Genomic DNA, 22,795 nt, shown 5'->3' on the forward strand with positions numbered 1-22,795 from the left:
GATGGATTTTTGTTTGTTAGTTTTGTTTTTTTCTAAATCAATTTTTAATGGCTAAAAAGTACAAGACTGGTGAAATGACATAGTACACTAATGCAGCATCATTACTTTGCACTGCAAAAATGAAATAAAGTGATTCTTGACAAGATCTGCTTTCCAGTTAGACTGGAAAAATCTTTGTTCTGTTTATCTTTCAATTGTAGTCATGAAGAGTATTCATTTGGTCAGGAACAATGAAACAGGTGGAGAGAAATGGAGACACACACAGACAGACAGAAAGAGAGAGAGGTGAACTTTCCTCACTCCTCAATTTATTGACATTGGTTGAGTGAAAATCCCCAGGGATATGTTCCCTTTTAAGTGGAAATTTTTCCATCGCTGAAGCACAAGAGACAAACAGGCATATCTGAGCTGGATTATACTGTTTATACACCTTTATCAGTGTCTCTTACTTTTAAAGTGGCAAAACCTTTTTATGAGTTAATATAAAGCGGTCAATAGTGGAAATATTTTCTTTTGGATATAATGCTTGGTGATCAGAGAGGTATATAGGCAACTGCTGGCTATAGGTTTTAAGTAAGTTGCCTACATTGCCTGTTGAATGATTGTTGTCAGGTCTACAGTCACAATATTTGTAATTCAATCATCGATCAAAATAATGTGTCAGTTCCGAATGTTATTTTTGCGCCTATTCTACTAGCCTGTTAGCTGCTGAAAATGCTATGCCATTGGTTTATTTCAAATATGTGGAGAATGTATTTAAAATGGAACTTTAAGTTACACATCCTTCACTGAAAATTGTCAGTTGTTTGTGATCCATTAACTCATGAATAGCGCTTAGTAAACCCTGCTCACGTGCAGGCTCATAATAATTCTGTAGTCTACTCGAAATGCTAATTTTTGACACTTTCACAGACAGCTCATCGTTCTTACATAACCTGGAAAATAAGAGAAATCGAAGAAATGTATGCAGTACACTTAAAATGCGTTTGAAATACATGGCAACATAACGGGTCCTCCAAATAAAAAGATTAGTGCGGCGTGTCAAAAAAAAAAAAAAAAAAAAAAATCCCTTTGCTCCTCTCCGCGCTCCCTTCCGCCGAGCTCCTCCCCTCGGTGCGCGGATCTTCATTTGATCAAATCCTTCAACTTGGACCGCTTCGCCTAGAAGCACTTTTCACAACAGCTCAAGCAGCAGTGCACTCGCGCAACTTGTGAGAAGAGTTCCATTGCCGCACATCAATAACTAAAACGAAAGAGAGAGGGCGAAGAAACGGACTGCACCCCAAGCGTCTGTGTCGACTTAACTAACGATGGAGAGGATACGTTTTTGTCCAATTTGGTACGGTGTTTTTTGCGCCCTATTTTTGTTTTTCCCCGCTTTCATGCCGGTGACCAAGACAGAGATAACTTGCAGGTCATGTCAGCAGACGAATAAGTGGCGTTTACAGGAGTTACTGCTTAAGATGGACATTCATGACTCTGCAACAGGGTCCGGAGGCGAAGTTACCATAAATGGAGACGGGGAAGCATCTTTCGGCTCGTCCGTTGGTGAAAGCGGGGAGCCCGATTGCGCAGCTGAGACTGGCGATTGCTTCGCTGCTGGCGAAGGGAAATATGTTCGCTCAAGGCGAAAACGGAATACAGGCAGGTTTCGCTCTAACGAGGCAATGGCACACGACAAATTGGAGTCAACCTTAAGCCATGGCAAAGTTTACAAGCCCAAAATTAACGGTCACGAACAAACAGGTGTACGGGGAGCGCACATCGTCTCAACTCTCTTGTCGCCTAATAAAAACAGCAAACGGCGAGTGCGTAGGAACACGCTGGAACCCCACAACGGCCCCAATTCATCCCAACCAAATCAAAGTGAAAGGGCGGGTGACCAGCGAGAGAACGGCACGGCGCGGGCAGCACGCAGAGCACCTCGGTCTGAGTTGAGGTGGAATAAGGAGGACAGGAAAGCAGCCAGTGCCAGACAGGAAGAGCTGAAACTTACTAGCTCTACCTTCGCCCTGACCGGAGACTCCGCTCATAACCAAGCCATGGTGCACTGGTCTGGTCAAAACAGCAGCGTAAGTAAATGAGTTACTTTAATCTTGTCTGTCGGCCGAGGAGCGGTATGGAGTTGAAGAATTACTTTAACGTCAAGCACACCGCGCTGCAGATTTTAACCAGCAGTGTAGTCTGTTATATGTAGGTGTGAAGTGCGCGTGTGCACTGTGTGTGTGTGTGTGTGTGTGTGTGTGTGTGTGTGTGTGTGTGTGTGTGTGCGCGCGCGCGCGCGCTCCCGCGCGTGTATGGGAGGGGGTGAGAAGATTCGGGCGCTAGTGTTATATGTCCCACTGCGATTTATTTTCGATTTGACAAGTAGAGCACCTTAAACCTTTTATCATTTTTGTATGCAGCCGAATCAAACGTAGCAACAAGAAATACATGCCTTTATTTTCGATATTGCAGTCGTCCTGCATTCTGAGCGAGGTAATGCTTCTTTATTGGTGCTGTCCAACGGCTGCTTGTAGTTCGTTCTAGATTAGGTATCAGTCAGTCATTCAGTGGGTTAATTTATTCACATCCGTTCAATTCATCCTGACTTACGGAAAGCATCAGACAACGTTTTTCTAGAGTAGGTATGTTGACATGTACCAACTTGTTAAATAATACATATTTTTATGTGTCAGAGCATTTAACACAGAGCAAGATCTCATGCATGTCCACTGATTTTTGACTAACAAGTATTTTATTGTTTATTTCTACTTTTGGGATTATTGAGGTACCCTGCTATTGCTTATAGGTTTGACCTCTGACTAGTGATCACACTGTAACTTCTTTGACCTTTACTAACATCTTTTAGCTATTGCTGTAGGATTCTAACATAGTTTATGCCACATCTCCATCGTCCATGAGCATCCAAACTGTAAAGATACGCAGCTTAACCACCAGAAATTTCAGACAGTTTGCTTGCTCTTACAGTACGGTCTCTCTGTCAATTTTTTTTTCAACGTTGAGATGTCCGTGCTTATGGGGTAGATTCAAGGTCATCGAACCCTCTTTTTAAGCACCTTGTTTATTTAAAGTGAGTCTCAGTCCTACAGTCAAGGGGCTTAGTTCAGATCTGTGGTAAGAGCTCACCAAACGTATCACCTTCGCCTTTCACCAGCTGCAGAACTCAGTGCTCGCTTCTCAGCGGTCTAAAGCCTCACTGCCATTGTTGTTGCACCTTTTAATTGAATTTTCCCACCACTGCACTGTGAATAGAGGGATTCAATAGTGGAAGTTTTATCGGACCGGTCTCCCACCCCCGCCATCTTAGTGTGCGAGACATAGATGGGAAGCGCACAATGGAGTGAATAAAAAGGGACTTCTTGTTAAATAGGCAGTCCTGTTACAGAGGATAATGGGTAGGAGAGAGATGCAGGAAGTATTACGGGCTGCACGGATGCACCGCAAAACAAAAGACGCGGTTCTTAATGGCCGCGTCCCGCGTGAATGTAAATGAGGACTAATGGAGGGGTAAAGCCTCTGGGTGTTTATGTAAACATCGCAACTGTTTATGTACTAGTGCAGGGAGGCAAAAGTGTGCGCGCAGCGGCTCCAGCTCAGTCCATCTGCAGCTCACGGTGGGGTCCGGCAGCTGCTTTCACACCGTGGTACATCCACAGCGCTCGCGCGCACACGCTTGCGCTGGGCCAGATGGAACACATGCGTGAAGATGCCCAGGAGGAGTGTTTCTCTCCACAGATTCCACTGCACACTGTCACACTGAATCTAGAAGGACTCGCTGACCAGAAGTTGAATTGTCGTGTGCTCCCCCCCCCCCCAAAGTTAATCTTTTAATAATTGCAGATTGTTACTTTCATTTTGAAATGCTGAAAGTATAGGTTAAGATGTGCCAGAGCACATACATCTTTAGTGCTTTTCCCCTGTGACAGCCAGGGTTTTATGCATGTCTTAAGGTATTTCCCCCATCCCCAATCGCTGTTAAACTATGCGTGCACCGGTTTAACGGTGTTAATATAACATTAGTGATTTTGTCATATTATCTGAATATGTAATATTGATCCCACAATGCTGACAAGTCGGAAGAAAGGGGCGTAGTCTTCACAGGCAGGGAGACGCATATATCTCTGGACTGGGTTTGGCTGATTAAACGTGGGAGGTGAAGCAGGGTTTTTGTCCATTGCGGGCAAATAATGTAAAGGTGATCACGTGAAGTTCACCTCAACGCCGTGAATCGCGTTACCAACACCAGCTGTCACACAAACGAGAACGGCTCACGGCATCATGGCGCCAACGTCTATTTCGGGCCGCTTTTGGCGTGTAAGCTGGAAGCGCCGAAAGAACGAGAGAGACCAGGTCTGATGCCGCAAAGCTAAAAATGTGCCTAATTGGATAGTTTGAAAGGAGCTGTCGTCTGCAGTCAGCACAGCTCCAAACGTTCAAACTAGCGCTAGACATGAAGGTGCTTCGCCGAGTGCAAACGATAGAAGTTAACGAGCTGTTACTAGGGACACTTTCTTTAATGTCCTGGTGACATCAGCTGACCCAGACGACTACTGGACTTGCCTTTCGTCTTTACACTTGGGCAAGCGCTCTCGCTTATAGAATAATCGGACACAGCTGTTATAAAATAATACAATAAAAGCGATTTTGTTTTTAACCCAGTTGCTTGAACTCGTTTACTAAAATGCATACAGTGGAAATAAATAATTATCTCAACAGAATAACTTTTTATTTTATTTTTATTTTTCTAAAATTTAATTTAAAAAACTGTGGTGCCATAGTTGTGCCCTTGCAAAAACTTTTGTTTCAGACTATAGCCGATTTCCTGAACATAAATAAACAAGCAAACAGAAATAACGGAAAAAGCAAGGCATAAGAAAAGCAGCACTGGGTGGCGGGTTAAGGGCACGAGCGTCGCATTTTCTCATATAAATGGGAGCTCGCAAAGTATTCGGCAAACAGTGGAAATGAAGACAAATATCACTAGAGGTCCTGGCTGGATAGAAAGGACAACCACCAGATATTTTCTCTTGAAAATAATTTGGATTTATATATTTGTTTGTTTATTTATTTAAGATACATATTCAAGATACATCTTTGCATGACTGTTTGACATCAATCTTTCCCCAGTTTGAGTGCTGCCTAAGCATTCAGCAACGTGGGTTTCAAAACATTTTTTAAAAACTCATAAATTAGAATGGTACCTTTCTCAACCATTGTGGCATTCAGTGTACTACATACAAGTACTTCTTACTTATAAATCTATTAATTTTATTATTATATAGATGAAAAGTAGATGAGGGAGGTGAAGTTGAGTTTTGTTGCTGTTATTGTTCACACATCACTTCTTCATCTGCTGGGAATTGAAGGAACGGTATTATGGGTGAACTGAGTATGTCAAGAAGTACATAAAGTTACCTCTATGTCACTCTTATTAAAGCAGTAAGTGAAGTGTTCAGATCGGCGCTGTCTGGTCATACCGCTGTGATGAGCCAGATTTTGCTGGGGCTTATTGGCTCAGGGATTTGCTGTCGGTTGAGGAGGAAGGTCGAATGCAGGTGAGTGTGCAGAGGTGAAGCTAACACGCTGTCACAGACTGCTGGAGGCAAGCGCCCACTGGTTTGGAGCATTTTTATTTTACCACTACATTTACGTTTTGCTATTTTGGCGTTACATTTAGGTTGTTGTCTCCGTCTCTGCATACGCCTCTCCACTCCTGATTGATCCTCTGGCTCCGCCCTGAAACTGCCCCCTTCTCACCACTTGCACTTGGGTGTTGTTACATATGTCACTGCTGTCTATATATAGACCCTTTTTTCCCCTGGTGTTTAGCTCCTAGTTTCCTTGTTTACTTTTGTGTTCTATGTTCAGTGTTCAGTGCTCCCCGCTTTATAATGATGGATTTGCCTACAATGCCCTTGTCTTCCTGAGATCTGATTTGAGTCTATCCGAAAAGTCCTAATAAGCCAAACGCATGCTGACCTCCTCCTGCTGAGGCTTGTTATAAGCTGAAACCGAGCACCCTCTGCCTCTGATTGTTGTCTCAGCAACTACACCGAAGGGCAAACGCTCAGCCAACATGAATTTCTAGGATGGCATGGACAATTCAGGTTAATTATCAAAAGGAATAAAGCAGAAATTGTCATGATTTCCAAAGGCAGACGGCAGGACCCAAGACCCCAATGCAAACGGTTTTCCCCAAATAACAGCCAGGCTGTGTGCCATCTCCTTCGTCCCCTCTCCCTCCAAAGCCATCAATGCTTGGTGCCAGCCGGCTCATCGCCGAAGCCCGTGCCAGCCATGCCATCCACGATCTCCTCATCATTGCCCCGAGCCCACTGTTTTGGCCCACTCTTCATGTTCTAAGATAATTGCGACCCAGCGGGCGTACCGGGTCGCGGGGCAATTGCCCGCAGGCCCGGACAGGGTCCGACGTGCCTTGCCCCTGTCGCACAGCAACACAGCACCCATCTGCCACTCAACCCACAGCTCCCCCGGTTGACTCGGACCCTCATCCGGCTCCAACTCTCCAGCCGAACGGAGTCAGCTGCTACGCGGGCAGCCCGGACCCTCTGAGAAAAAGGTCATGTAACCAAAGGCACAATTTAGCAGCAGCCTTGGATAAGACCCAGGTGTTGTGTGGCATTTTCTTCAGCGCGATTCGTCCCAGTACGTGGAGACAGCCTCCATTCAAAATTAAATGCCACCTCGTTTTTCAGCCACGGCACATAATTGTAAAGCAGACGTATGGCTTAACGTCTGACTGCGCTAAAGGTGTGGCTTTCATTCAGGCAGGTTCGGAAGCCACTACGCCTGGAAACGATTATTGAGGTCACAGCTATGTGTGATGACTTCACACAAGGTTTTATGACAGACCCACTTTAGTGATGGTCCTCTTGCTGCCCTCAGTCCCTGTGGGCAGGTGTATTGTTGTCTGAGGATGTGAATAAGGTGAGAATTGAGTCTGGATATAAAGCTAAGGAAGTAAAGAGTAGTATGAAAAATTGTTCATACAGAGATCATGAAAAATTGAAAAGGCAGGTGTTTCAACACAGGATTCTTAGGAATTCAAATGAGCTTGACCGACCACAACATTTTAACTGATTTATATTAATATAATACACAGGTAATTCACTGCTGCTTTTTCCCTATTGACCATCTTCAAAACAAACAAACAAACAAACAAAAATCCAGTTAGGATTTTCACTTGAGGCAGGAAGATTATTCCCCTCATGTTGACCCACAAAGGAGTTATTTCCTCTATTAGTTCAGCTCATATCAGGAATTTCTTCTAAAAAAGACTCTTTAATCCGTAATGGACATTTGTATTGGCTAGAAGCCAGGAATCTCATTTCCCAAGTGTTAACCTTCCAAGAGGGTGCTGAGAGCAACAAAAAGCATTCAGCCCCCCAAGGAAGGCCCAGGATTAGCGTTCGCGAGACTCACTTCTTCCCACTACGCTGTACAGAGCAGGGCAATTATTTTCCAGCCTGCTCTGTGTCTGAAGCACAACTGTATGGCCCTGGCATGCAGGGGACTGGCTAAATTGCAGTGTGGGAAAGTGGCGATGTGTAGCAGCACATCCGAGCACTGTAACTCAGAGCTCCACTCTATCCAAGATTCCAGCATAGACAGCGCTGCTTTGTGATGTGTGAATGTGTACAAGTAGCGTTCCAGACTTCACACAGTTAAATTCTGCCTTCTGGGTTTAACTTTGATCACCCATATTCTGCTTGGTTTTATACAGGCATATGGACTATTGCTAATAAAAGTATAAGGTCCTGGTTTACACTTGAAGGGCAGGAAGATGTAATTGGGTAGATTTTAGCTTGAGTCTCAAACAAAAGGGCATGTCTGTAAATAAAGTGCACTTTGGAAAATAAAAGCCAGAAAATCAAAGCGTTGACATTTCAGAGTGAAGAAACTTATAATATTTGGCAGTAGTGATGATGAGCTTATTCTGCCATCATTGCTTTAGTGGATGGGACGGACCTTCAAAGAGTGGGTGTTTGTCCTCTGGTGTTTGAACAAAGAGCTTGGGTGTTTATCAGGAGTTCAGTTAAAGATCAATTAGGACTGATTTTGTAACAGTGGGATAGCCCAGAACGATGCTAAATGTGCTAAGAAATCTCTAGGTATGTGCTAAATAGTCGAGTGGCTCTAATTTTGTGAAGTAGAGAAAACAAACATGAAAAACAAACACACACACATACACACACACACACACACACACACACACACACAAAACGTCTTTACTTAAGTCTATAATTTAAAATATAAATCAAATGCAAGAATTGTCCTGTAATTATAATTTTACACAGCATAGTCCACAGTAGAAAATCTTTATGGATAAATAAAACACCTTTTCCACCAGATGTCCTGGCTTTCAAATAATGTATGCATGGAAAAGCATTTTGAATGATGTTTTTGCTTTCACCTTTGGGAAAACCAGAGTGTGAAAACCCCTAATGACCCATCTGTGTACATGTCCAAGACTCCCAAATAAAAACACAACCAAAGAAATTTATAGCCACATTTACTGATTGACTGTACAAGTGGCTGATACTTCAGAACACACACACACACACACACACACACACACACACACACACACACTCGCGCATTTACATTTTTACATTTATGGAATTTAGCAGATGTTGTTATCCAGAGCGACTTACAAAAGTGCTTTGTCATCTACTCATACAGTGCAGCCTAGCCAGTACAGTAGGTTAGAGTCCAAGATCCCATTGAACTAGGACACTCCTAGACCCAGGAGTCAATGTTGATACCTGGAAAGAATTACAAAATGAGCACAATACAATACCGAATAACAACAGCACACACATACCACACACGGATACGGTTCACTGTGGAATGCGCTGTAAGACCCACAGCAATATCATGCATGGATATACTGATTTCTATTTCTCGGAGGCGGAAAATGTAATTATTTGGGCCTGTTTACAGAGCATCCATAAGGATCAGTCACAGGGAGAGGAACAATTCCTTCCCTCTTTAATTAAAAGATATTTGCTTTGCTGTGCATACCAAGTAGAATGTTTGAAGTGAGTAATGGTGTAATGGCAAACATTAAAAATGATTCCAGTGGTGGGTGCATCTTTTTAATTTGGGTATGGTCATTAATTGCCATTTTCCTCCTATTTGTTCATGGCGGAGGGGTCCCATCCTTTGGGTTGCCATGTAATGGGCAAGACAGAGTGAAGCAAACAGTATTTCTGCAGACAGGTTTATCTTGAGCTTATAATATTTGGTGATATATTTACAAATTGATGAAACTTTTAAATTAGTATGAAAAAAGTCAGCAGATAACTATTTTAGAAAACCGGTGCTATTGTCATGTGTAACGGTTGGTGCACATCTACTGTAGTGACCAATCAGAGAGTAGGCCCTTGACAACCTTTGACCTTGTTCTGTAGGGTACTGTCTCAAGTCAGCTGCTGAAGCTTGGCACTTCGATCACAGTGGAGAACAGATCTAAACCAAGGTCTTAATAGAAGCTCCACACCAACGCTTGTGTGTCTGGTCCATCTGTACTTGTTAGGTCAGGAATGACAGGTAGTAGGGTGAGACTTTTGGTATCGATACAGAGTGTCACCGGTACCATACAAACTTGAGCACAGGAAAGTGTATGGATTACTGTTTAGCCTGTATATATCATTTCAAATAGCAAAAAAGCAGGATTGACTTTCCTTCAATGTAGTGTTATATGTGTATGTGGTCTCAGTCTTTGTATTGAACTTTTATTGTACATTTATTCCTTGCATAATACATGTTCTTGTCCTTTTCTACGAAGTTAAATTAATAAATTTGGCGAATAAAGTGATTCTTATGCTAACAAACTGCTTGCTTGGTTATTTTTTAGAAACAACTTGGATTGCATTAGCAGCCAGTTTCTGCACTGAGAGATTTCCTTTGGCCAGGCTCATATTCTTCTACTGCATGGTAGTAAAACTCAGTGACCCAGTTCACATGGTTAACTATGAGAGGGAAATTAGCAACGTGAGCTTGAACTGATCAAAGGTATGAGCTGGTTCTGGTCCTGGGTACAAACAGAGATGTTCTCGGCTCACACTTCTCACACTTCTCTGCTAGATTGGTTTTTGTCCACACTCGATATTGGTGACCTGCATCATGCGAAATATTCTCCTTAGTTGTCTGGATCGTCTCCAAATAGCCCACAGATTATAGCTCAGGAATTACTATGTACTTTTGTTCATTCTTTTAAAGGAGCCAGAACTGACCTCGCTTCTTTTCATTCATTCTTTAAAAGAGTGCCTTTTCATTCATTCTTCACCTGAATGCTTTGAAGATTGCCAGGAAAGGAAAGAAGACTGCTCTTGCACAAACGACATTTTATTCCACAATCTAAGTTGACGTACCAAAGCTTGTTGAAAAGATATATTATTAAGACCCCCGTTGCTCCTTCAGCAGTATTACACCTGCAAATCACTGTCACGTTGAAATAGCTGCTTTTGCAGCCTTTTAGTATTTGAATTAAATGTTTGAATACTTAAACATGTTTTGACAGTTCCAACCCATTCTAGGACGTAGAGTGTAATGAGAACCTAGAGCCAACATGGTGTTAGAGGTGGGCAACTGTCTGTCAGAAACAAACGGAAGCTGTAGAGTGTGTGACATATTAAAGGCAGGTAAGAATTAATACATTAAATAAAATAGGCAGGAAAGCATTTCTTCCTGTGAACCTCAACAATCGGAGCACACCAAGTTGGGTTTGGTTCTCGCATGATCGGTGCCTCCTGTGAATTTTTCCCTTTCGTTCTTGACAGATAAAGTGCCCCTGTTCCTCTCCAGCAGACAGACTGATGGTCAGAGGCTGGCCGAGGTACAGAGAAGATCCGCATAATGTGCTTCCTCTGAGATCCAAACCCCCCACTTTCCCTCCCCAGTAACTCAGATTGACGGGGTGATTGTCAGCCGTGGCGAGCCGAGGGTCTCCTTGCCCCGAAATGCAGTGAAGGGGGGAAAAAAGGCCCATCTCAGCCCTTCTTGGCCACAGATGGGCTGCTGGGTGCATTTCTAAGGGACAAATTGAATCTTGTGCAATCTGTAACCCTTAGGAATATGAGTGAAGGAACAGATGAAAATGCTGTTTCAATGGCCGAGCCACAGCCGTGAAACAGATGAGACGTTCAGCTGAGATAATTGAGAAGCTTCGAGAGAAACAGCTTAAGCAGGGCTGTCCTTTTGACCGTGGCAGAAGGCCGCGCTAAGCGACAAGATGCCAGTGTTTTATAGGATCAGCGTGGGATATTATGTTAAATTAGTGGGAAGTTATCAGCATACGGTATATCGTGTTCATGCTGATTTGAAGGAGGGAACTAATTCATTTTCTGTTTAGTAGAAAATCCATCTAAAAACGCATTAACAAGATCTGGGATAATTGTGAGAACTAAGATGAGGAAAAATGTAAATAACAGTGTGCTAAGTTTCTCCCTCAAGTCCCTTAAAAACTATTTCGTATAAATCTATATGCTTAAAAACACTATTAACCGGTCCCGCCATTAAATGAACTCTCCATAGCAAGTATGTAGTGATCACTGCAGCACAGTGGGCAAAGATCAGTGCAAACCTCGATTAGTGCTATAGAGGCACTGATGCCGCGCTTGACAATGTGGGCTTGCAGTATTGATCATCATCATCAACGTCCTGCTCACCCTCATCAAAAACCAGCTGTTCAGGTCCTGTGAACAAAACACCGACACACTCGCAAACCAGTGAATATTTATCCCACCTCGGCTGCTGCCACTGGTGTCCCTAGAGAGGGGTGCATGGAAAACTGGTGGTAAAACATGTGCTTGTACACAAAGTGAACCGTGCACATGCAGCTTGGATATTGCATGCCCCAGACCGGACGGCAGATCACGTGGGTGTTGTCTTATTAATTACCCCTCTGAGGTTGTACCCACCAGGACCTCCTCACCCTTCAATTCCCCAACATATACTTCCTGCCTGTGCCCACTGTCTGTCCCCCCTCCATCAGCACAGACGGAGGCATTTGGTATTTAAAAAAATTAGTGAGGAACATCATGTTCTGTATAAAAACGAAAATGTGCGAGTGTGATGAAAATGAAGCAGGATCTGACGGCTCAAGCGCTCTGGCGGTTCTGCCGGAGCCTTGTCTTTGAACAGTAATGTTTAAGGAAGATATCAAATCCCTACCATCCCCACAGGCTCGTTCAAGCAGATAGAGAACGTTGGGTGGAAGTTAACAAATTAAACAGAAAACCCCGTAAAACAGTGAAGGTATGCTGGGAACATTAAACTCACTACACCCTATAAAATGCACACACATATACACCCCCTCACACACACAATTAAATATAGAAACAAATAAATTAATTAATAAATAAATACCCATTTAACTTTATTTCTAGAAGTATAGATTTCTTTTAAAGCAGTTAGCTGCCATTTGTCTATGCCAGTACCAATACGAATTGCAATAGGTACGCAATGCTAAAGGGTGCACTTAAACTTGTATTGCAAGACTTCACTCTTCGCCGTCTCAGATGTGCTCGTTCCCGACCTCACTCCACAAAAGTAACGGCCAGTCAACAAGGCTGAGAGCTACAGGGAGGAGTTAAAACCCAGGCTGAAACGATTTAACGCATCCACAAAATAGTTTAAGGCGAGCAAGGGATCGATCCATTGATCGTCATTTTTTACGAGGTACATGATGCCGTCCTGAGATCCAGTACAAAAGAAAAAGAACAAAGAGGGAGAGAGAGAGAGAGAGAGAGAGGTAGATTATGGATGGTGTGTGTTTGCGTGTGCATTTATATGTATTTATAAGAGACAAGGTGCGCGCTACAGCACCAGAGTGCATGGAAAAGGATAATCAGTCCTGCAGGTGTAATTGACGCCTTCTTGAGTTGTTATTCACATACAGCATTTCCATTCATTCTGCACTCACCATGCATCGTAAACCAGCCAGCCCTGCCGTGGTTTCTCTGGTCCAAATGGCTTGAAAGCTGAACGCCTAGATTTTGCTCCGTGGACGTTTTTAATCAATGGTGCGGGGACGAAAGAAGTGCTTTGTAGTAACTCAAAGTCTTTTTTTCAGTGTGCGTCACCGAAACTAGGCTCATGTAACAGAAAAAAAAACCACACGGCCTTTTTTAAGAGAGCAGGCTTAAAACATCATCTCTATAGCTTATGTTTACAAATTCATTCTTAAATTCATTCTTAAATTAAATTACTGTTCAGGTTCTGAAGTCTATTAACTGATTGAATAAAGCATTATTAATAATAAATAACAGTTGATAAAGAAATAAAAGATTCCATTGAAAATCATCAAACAGCTGCCATGTTGAGCTATAAGTCTTTACTTGCTGAACGTATAACATATCAAAGCCAGGTGTGAATTGAATAAATCATGCTGAAAAGTGTTTGTTCCCCCTTTTGGATCCCGAGTCTCCTGTACATAGTCGGCCTCTCCTTCCAGTCGTCATTTAATTTTTGACAGCGGAGGAACTACAGTCACTCTTCAGTGCGGTGGGTAGCGTAGCGCTAGTGCGCAGGAAGAAGCGGTGGGCCAAGGGACGCGTCAGGCTTTGGCACTGCCCATCTGCGTGAAACGTCTTTGAAACGGTGCGGAGGAGATGGATGAAGACATCTGGCAGTCCCTGCTGCATCTGCCGATGTCCAAACACGTTTACCTAAGCGATCTCATCGGCACTAGCCGACTGCGGTATTCTTACCCTGGGCTTTGATCAAGCACGTGTCACCCTGCTCTTGGCAGCACTGGGTAATTTGGGGTTGATTATCTTCCTTAACCAGTCATTTATTTCAGGGCTACGACAGGCTCAGGCCTAATCTGACTGCACAACGACTGCTGAGGTTTCGCAGCTTTGGAGAGGAATCGGGTTGCTATAATGCATCAGCAGGAAATATATAATGATGTTCTAAACATGGAAATGTGCTTGGTAACAAGAGATCTAAGTTTTACTGCTAATGACACGCATCCGAGGAGCTGATCAAAGGTATGAGATAATTACAGTTGTCTTTGCCTACCCTCATCGCTCCTCCCATCAGTTTTCATTTCCACTGACCTAATGGTGTTGCATATTAAAGGATGGACTGGGGAATAAAGGTGGCACTAATGAGTGTCGTCGTCCCCCCCCCCCCCAACACACACACAGACTTCGCTTTAATCACCCCACCCCCCACCATTATGCATACACACACACAACTCTTTTTCGCTGTAATTTATATGTAAAGTAGAGGGGGACGTGCAGGTGGTGGAATGATGAATTGGATAGAGCTTGGAACACAACAGGCCCCCACTGATCATTAGGTCCTTGCTTGAGGATGGGAAGTGATCGAACCAACCACTTCACTCTCCGTGGCAACAGGTAGGACCTCCACCCATCATCCTCTACGGAACATGTCACCAGAGAGGAGCACATAAAAGCCCCCCACCACCACCACCACTGTCCACAGCCCAGTTGTGGCCAGTCCGATATTGTCACTTTGCACTCCTGAGCACCTATCCCCTCTTGGCTCCGGCTGGAAGCTCCAAGATAGCAGTAACCTTTTTTAGCGAGTTCCGCAGGTTGACGCCAGCTAATGGGAATGTACAGCTAAATGGCATGCAACCCCGTGTCATTTCACACCTTCATCCTTTGCATTGTTCCCTTCGAGCTGGACAGCATCGGCGGGTCATGCACCATGAAGCCTCTGTATCGAGCTACCCAGGCTTCCCCAGTCCCCCAGTGGAGCAGACTTTGGTGCAACTCTGCATTATTCATTGATTTGTCCAATTCATCATCTACTGAAACCAGGGATTGCTAAGCTTACACTGCACTGGCAGATGTGTCATTTGAGTGGCAATTGAGTTCAGCAATTTGAGGAAAAAGAAAAATACTTAGAGCTAATGATAAAATCAGAGGTGCTCACAGAGGTGTTTGGAACACTGTCACTTTGATGAAAGCATGATGGTGAAAGTTAATCTTAGTTCAGTGCTGAGCCCTCTTCTTATAGAATTAAAAAAAAAAAGTCTTATGGCTATTAATACTGTGCTATGTAAAATAAAAATACTATAAATGAGAATAAAAGATCAAATAGCCAGTTACTTTAAAGAGATTGTTCAATTCCAGCCCAGCTGGTGAGGCCAGCCATTGGACCTCTTTGAATGCTATATGTGAGACTGATAATACATCCTGTGTTTGTCTTGACAACTATAGCCTAGTTTTCAGTGGTGAATCATCATCGGAAATTTTTAGGAATCGAAAGTCTTAGGCTAAACATAGGCTACATCTGGGTTTGGGAAATTGGCCCTTAGACTGATTTTTGACATCTGATATGTGAATACCTCAGATTCATATCTGCATGACAGCTTGAGCAACACACACACTAAAAATCAATATAAATGGCATATATTACATAAGACAGAGAGATGGTCTTTAAATGGAGAGAAAGAATATTAATTTAAATGAAAAAAATGCACTTTTGATTGGCTCTTTGGCTTGTGGGTGATCAGCATGGTGGATGTTCCATCCTCTGATTTGCCTGCTGCCCTCTGCTGCTTCCTGGGCAGTGTCAGCAGGCACTGCTGCCCATTCCCCTTCACCCACCACTGCCCCTCATCTCCAGGGTGCTGCCATCCTGACTCCGCACCCGTCTGAATGGCACTCTCCAGACCCCGCCTGGCACCTGGCCAAGGCTTCTGTGCCAGGGCCGGCCCGCCACCCACAGAGAAACCCTAGCCCAGGTAGCGCCATTCTCCAAGCAGATGGCACTGCGGCTGCGGGTGGGAGGGTGATGCAAGACCCAGGAGTAATAAAAAAAACTCTCCAAAACCCACACAGGCCCAATGAGCAGGTGGAGAGCCTGAAATGATACATGACTGATTTGATAACCTGCGATGGACATTTGACACGCCACAATAAAATGTTTAGCACCGCCGCACTTTTTAAAAGCTTGATGTAATACAGGGGAAAGACAAACTTGTTACTAAAATATAGATTACAGTTTGTTGCAAGCTACTTTGATGCCATTCAAAGACAAAAAAAAAAGAACTAATCCCAGATGAAGTGCTACATTTAGAATATCTCACTCTAACCCACCTGGCCATTCTCTTTTGGGTCATTGTTCGCCCTGAACTTTTCTTAGGCCAATAATGATATGCTATACTGCTGCGTAAGCTGCCTGAACACTAAGAAGGCCGCCAGGACTGTTTCTGAGCAATCCTGCTTGGGCATGAATTATTATTTTCTGTATCGGCGTGTCCATGATCCTTGAGGTCCAGTCAGCAGGGTCCTTTTCCGCGCTGACTCCTACCACTGCTGGAGCAAGTCAGTGGATGGCTGAAGGCTGTCGGTCACTCGGCCGCCCTTCCGCTGCCTGATTGCTGTAAATCAGGACATGGATAATCAAATGGAGAAAAAATAGGGAGCGAGAGAGAGAGAGAGAGACGGGGGGGGGGGGGGGATAGAGACAAAAAGCAGAGAGAGAGGCCTAGAGCAAGATGACCATGGTACTCTTCCACATAATGCGCCTGTTCTTTTCGATGGCAAAGGGCTCAAACTCATGCTGGACACGCGTGAGTCCACCCCAGGCTCTGCTTGGGAGAGAACGTGGCATCTGGCGGCAGCCGGGGAATGGCAGTGGCAGGAGCTGTGAAAAGTCAAGCAAGAGAGATTGTCACTTTAGATAGCATATGCAACTTTAACAAATGAGGCAGATCGGCAAGATATCTTCATATTGGGGAAGGAGGGACATTAAAAGGCTTACAAGGGCTTCAAGCATGTTCCTTAATCTACCAATCTTCGATAAGCTGATATTTGTGTAACATATATGGTTCTTGGGCAAACTGCACTGGGTACTGCCCTTAAAAATCAAGATGCAAAAACTTGCTCATCTCACATGTGCCTCTAGTGGAGGTCATGACACTATTCCTGTGAGTCTGATAGTGAGGACTTTTCACTTGCTCCGCACGTGTCCTCTGTCTGTGTGTTTGAGATCTGTCTTTGCTAATGGTCCCCGGCGGAGGCGCCGTAGATCGCTGTAAACAACAGCGAGGAGATGAGAGGAGACCTAGAGGTACGCTTCTGGGAGAAGGGCCCAAAGAAGTCCCTCCACGACCCGCCTCCACGCCCAACTCCTCACCCTGCATCTGACTGCACACCTGGCACCTCGCGCCCAACCCTCCCACCTCTTTTACCGAGGAGGAGAAGGAGCAGAACAGAGAGGGGGAGAAAAAATAGAAGGGGACAGGAAGGATGTTTGCGTAGTGTGCCGTCATCCCCCAGCCCCCCAGCGGGCATCTTCTTCTCTTAACTGTCAGTGCCTGACTGAATCGGGTTAGGCGCCGGCGCGGGGGGGATGCGACAGAGGTGGCCGCAGGCGAGGATGACGGTGCGGCTGTCGGGCCCGGTCGTGAGGAGCCGACACTTCCAAACGAGGGGGGAGGGAAGGGGTGGGGGCAACCCAGGAGATCGGTAACAGTCGTCGTGACGGCTTGTGAGCGCAGCTGCAATGCAGGGCACGAACTGCCGCGCGAAGCATTTATGACGCAGAGGAACCTTTTTTCCAGCTCTGAGAGATGGGGATCTGACTATGAGATGTTACAGAGCTGCCGCTCCCACCAAGTTACATGGTTAGCTGGTACTGAATAAAATATGCATGTTAATTTGAAAATTAAATATTACATTCAAGTCTCAGCGGGAAGACTCAAGAGGTTAAAGCGTTATATTTTTGTATAAGATGTCATGCTGTGCGCAATCGTTTAAATAACTCAGGTGCCGGACAGAAGGCGGGCCTTGTCAAGACAAAGGAAAAGGCATTTTTAAGGCAGGGTGTAAAGAAGGCGTTATCCCTGCTTCGCTGACGGCAACGGTGTTGGCATTGTGGGAAACCGAGCAGTGCACCAGCAGAAGGCGAGGCTGGGCTGCTTGAGAGATACAGCAGAGCTGGGGAGACACCACACTCAGTTCTCTACAACACACACGCGCACATGCACACGCACGCGCACACACACACACACACACACACACACACACACACACACACACACGCACGCAGACACACACACACACACACACGTGCACGCACACAAATACACACACACACACACACACACACACACGTTTGCATGGCCACCCCTTCACACAGACCCCACTCTGCAGAGATTTCCCTGCAGGTCCTCAGAGCTCTGCATGGAATAACTAACCATGTAACAACTGGCTTTGATTCAATTAAGACATAACGAGCCGAAACGCGGCACTAAACACTGTGAAGCCTGTGAAAGCTTTGACAATCTTGTGTGGGAAGTTGATGTAGGCAAAAGGCTAAAACAGAACAATTGTCAGTGTTGTGCTCTATTGTTGGTGTTTCATAAAGCCACTAAACCACATAACAGTCAATTATTCACATTACATCATGTAATGAGAACATCATATATAGTTATAGATACAAAGATGTATTCATATAATATCACAGATATTAACCACAATCATGGAAAGAACAAACATCCAACTGTTCAAGCAATGGTAGATTAATAACAATAAATCATCATACATCAGCATGTTTGGAGGTAATTATTATAAAAAAAAATACAGGAAGTTTAAGGGTGAATTGGGATGCAGACAAATAAATTGTTCTCCAGGTTTCTCAGCAGTTTGAAAAGTTCAAGTCTTCAGTTCCTACAAGTGAAGCCTAAGGTGCGCTAAACATTGACCTTTGCTACCTGTGTGATTTCGCTGAATGACAAATGCGTGCAAAGTGGATTCAGGACTGCCAGATGTCTCACTGTAGACTTGTTCCAGGTGGCAGGTGTGGGACCGCCATGCCATTACAATATATCCCTCATACTCCTGGCTCCTGACTCCAAACCCGGTCCAGGTTTTGGTGATCACTGAACAATTTCTTTCACTGATTGGCTGCTGTGTCCTTGCACCTAACCCCTGGAAAAATACAGTGTGGAAAATGAGGAGCAAGGAATAGGTATTGGTGACGTGGAGGTTTTATTTGAGCCTTCTGGGCTACTACTGAAGCACCTTTTTCTCAGGCAAAGGCCTCAGGAGCGCCTAAGGGGCACTTGCTGCATAGACAGGATGTGATATATTGACCTCTTTGTACTCATTTAAAGGTACGATTGCATAAGAGTTGCTGGGGTGACATTGGGAATGGGAGTGGAAGGCACAGCGAAGAGCCTGATTCTGAACATCAGCTGTGCTCGCTACCAGCCTTTCTAGAATGTGGGTGTGCAACCGAAACACCTACATCACAACAAACCCAGCTTTTGAGAGAGATGGGGTACGCAGAGAAAGCTCTCTTTTTTCAAGGATGGGCTTCACCCAGTGCTCAGACCCAATTCATCAAACATTATATACTACACAAATCTTATGTCGATCTTATATAGATCTGTATATGTATATTAGCATTATCTTTTAGCGCTTTTCCATTCTCGGCACCTGTTACTACAGTAGCACAGTGCTTCTACGGTTAATATTGGCAACGGCATCTTGGCTCCAGGGATGATTAGAGTGTGCAGAATATTCCACGACTTTCTTCCTTGACTGCCGACACCTAGATCCGTGTCTCGCGCATGCTTTTTAGCACTTTCAAAAATAAGCCTATCAGTTATGCTAGAGCGCCTAGGTGGCAAAAGATGTTTACACTTTTCCTGGCTTTCAGATGGCACCGCGCGTGATTAGAACATCTCTGCAGCCTTCCGAGACACTTCCAAAACATATTAAATGGGCGATAAACTAGCAAACTGCAGCTCCTTTGCTTAGTCTGCATCCGCCTCTTGTTCTTGCTTACGCGGACAGACGTAGTTTAGTCACACGAGCAGAAGTGGACAAGCGTGTCGGTTCTCCCCACGCCCCCCCCAGTCCGACCCCTTCATGTACTGGAGTGTGTCCCTCTGCCCCTCAAGCCTGTGTTGAGGATGTCTGTCGATCTGTAAACACAGCACAGTCCACACTCGCCTCGTGCAGTGGTGCAATTATGCAACATCTCTCCTCGGGAGGGGCCCGCGCCGAGTACCCCTCGACGGATTGGACCCACTCGCTCTACATGCTAATGAAGATTTGTCTGAATGCTTTTTATGGACAAGTGAGAGAGGGCATCGTCGCACTTCCTCCCCACCCCACCCCACCCCAACAAATCTGTAATGTTTGTTGGGCATGTATTTGTTTGAAGTTATCTATTTTTATCAGCAGAGAAGCTTTATGTTTGTATGCGTATGCAAGTGTTTGCTCTCCACCAGGGACTCTTAAATAGTGCTGGTTTGAGCAGTTTTACTTTTCCTTCTTCTTCCATTCCCCCCCCGCCGGAAATTTGCAGCACTGCATCTTATTTCATTTCCTCTCCGAAAAGCCTCCTGCTACAGCTTGAGCAAGAAAGGCCCATCCGGCGGGCCGTGTTCTCTGATTGCGCCTTCCTCCCTCCGTCTTTTCATCTGACTGCTGTCCTTCGCTGCCCAGCTGTGCCTGCCCTCTGCCAGGGCTCCAGCTTCCCTGATGGGGGCCTGTAGGAAAAAGCACGATATTGTACCTAATGAGGTTTCCGCCGCGCTTTTCCCCTTGCTCCGGGGACTCCTCTGCTACCAGGGAGCCTGTTTAGTTCAAATGGAGAGGCTTATTACTGTATTCCACTGTCGAAGGACTCCGTTAGGAAAAGAGAATGGGGCGGGGGTAGGGGTGGGTGGTGGGGGGAGGGTGGTGTTCTCCTCCAGCTAGTTCCCATCATGTTTGATCCTTGAGACTGGAGAGGGTGGCATTGATCCGAAGTAAATCAAAATTACTGCACTGCAGGATGAAAAGAGGCCCGGCTCACTGGTATCGCTCCCTCGCCTTCTCTCGATTTTTTTTTTCCTCCTTCTTGTATCTCTCGTGTTTCATTAATTAAGACAGAAGCTATGGTTACACAATCTCAGTATAAAAATGCAGAGGTGTAGTGTTATCCATCTATCCATGTATCTGAATTTGTTTGTGGTGAATGTATGCGGGTTGCAAAGATAGAAGTTCTTTTATTGTTATTTTGTTTTAGAAGCTAATGGTATGGCAATCTAAAACAATATTAAACATTTTTGATTCGATACATATACAACAATCATTCTTAGATAGGATATAGCATACTTCTCAGTCATTTTCAGCTGGGTTTTTTAATTGCTTTTAACATAGCGGGCCATCATTTCTGGAGTGTCTTAATTCAAGTTTATTGCACATCATGGAAGTCAAAGCCAAAAAAGTAATAGCCACAGAGTTGATGACTGGTACCTATTAGTATGGAAGCTCTTTCCCTGAGAAAAAATCCAGTTCGCTCTGCTAGCAGCATCGCATCAGAGGAAGATCTGTTAGGTCAGCAGCAATATGTCTCTTTATGATAAGAATCAGCAGGGTTCGACCGGTGCTGCCGGTGTGGTGATGAACTCTTCATGGAAATATCACATATCTCCATCATTGCATTTGTATAATTTATTACAGTTTAGTAGAATGTGTGTGTGTGTAAATTAGTTCTAATGATCAGCCACGCCAGCCATTAATCTATAATTCACATTTTACAGGAATAACATCAGAAACACTGGGTGGTGGGAGCTTATCAAATTCACTTAATGGCTTCTGTGAGTGCTTCGCCACTAAGCCTTTTAACGTCCATGGAGCCTTTTATTTCAGCTAAATTCCGAGAAAGAACATCGGAGCTCCCTTAAAAACCAGGCCAGGCCACACCTGCCGTTGTTTCCAAGCACTGTGTGGAGCATTTGAGCACTTGGGCGTGCGGGGGCAGAATTGGACATTTGGTGAGAAGACCTTCTTTAACCCCAACCCGATTAGTGAAATTCCTGTCGAAGTTTCTGTCCTGCACCGGGCTTCACCCAGCCCAAGCCTTGAAAGTGTGCACGCAGCTCTTTAATGTCCCAACACAAAGCGCGCTTTGCTTTAGTGACAGCTTTACGAAGAGCTGAAACTCCGTGCATATGGCCAGCGCGCTAAGATGAAAGGGACCTTCATAAACACAAGCTGTTTATTTGTTTATTTATTTAGCCTTTTTTCACACCCAACTGGGACTTGACAATCTCTAAGTCGTAGTCCTTGTAGTTCCCTCTTCCATCTGTCAAAGTGAAGGTTGGAGGAAGGTGGGAGGGTGGAGGGGGCCAACAGGGCCTGCCTCCATATCAGCCGTGGAGCTGCGTGTCTCTGCTCATGATTGAATCTGGGCAGCTGGTCAATATGTTACTGCAGGAAGGAGAGAGATACCCACCCCCCCCTCCAAAATAAAAAAAAAAATCCAAAAAACAGTAGTTTGAGTTTAGGCTACCACCAACCTTTTTTCAAAGAATCTTATTTAGACTTTTACATGTATGCAGGTGCATGTAATTTCTGTTAGTGTTAATGCATGGTACGCCTAATGTTAACAAGTGATACTAGTACAGTCCCATATGTGGTATCGTTGCCAGTGCTTTAATTCTGAAGCAGGTAATTCTGACGTATTGACAAACATTTTTCAGCTGTTTGCAACAGCATGAAACGAAGCAGTCTGAAGATAAGCCTTTCTCCTAAACTTCTCCACTACCAGATTCTGCAGTACAAGGTAGCTCGACTGGCTGTTGTCGGTTTCAGATGGATTAGAGAACAGATGAACGATAGAGATACGTGATTTAATCAGCTTCAGCGCTGTCATTCAGATACCATTAACCTTTTGATTTCAAAGTCTTTCCCGCACTGCCAGACTTCCATTCTTATCACACTGTCCACTCTTACTTCTTCCTTGATGCCCATAACTCTCTTTGCAAAGTCATTTGTGTTTT

General features: G+C 44.5%; 1 protein-coding gene across 2 annotated transcripts in view; it reads left to right on the top strand.

Annotated features, from left to right (window-relative positions):
* The first annotated feature begins 1,156 nt into the window (after positions 1–1,156).
* The window catches only part of LOC113576364 (VPS10 domain-containing receptor SorCS1), a 119,148-nt gene continuing 97,509 nt past the window's right edge, over positions 1,157–22,795 (top strand). For both annotated transcript variants that reach the window (XM_027008405.2, XM_027008406.2), the window contains exon 1: positions 1,157–2,072. In XM_027008405.2, coding sequence (XP_026864206.2) covers positions 1,311–2,072 — 762 coding nt within the window. In that variant the 5' untranslated portion in view covers positions 1,157–1,310. The remainder of the gene's footprint in view (positions 2,073–22,795) is intronic.

This window comes from Electrophorus electricus, chromosome 16 (genome assembly GCF_013358815.1).
Source record: "Electrophorus electricus isolate fEleEle1 chromosome 16, fEleEle1.pri, whole genome shotgun sequence".
Taxonomy (NCBI): domain Eukaryota; kingdom Metazoa; phylum Chordata; class Actinopteri; order Gymnotiformes; family Gymnotidae; genus Electrophorus; species Electrophorus electricus.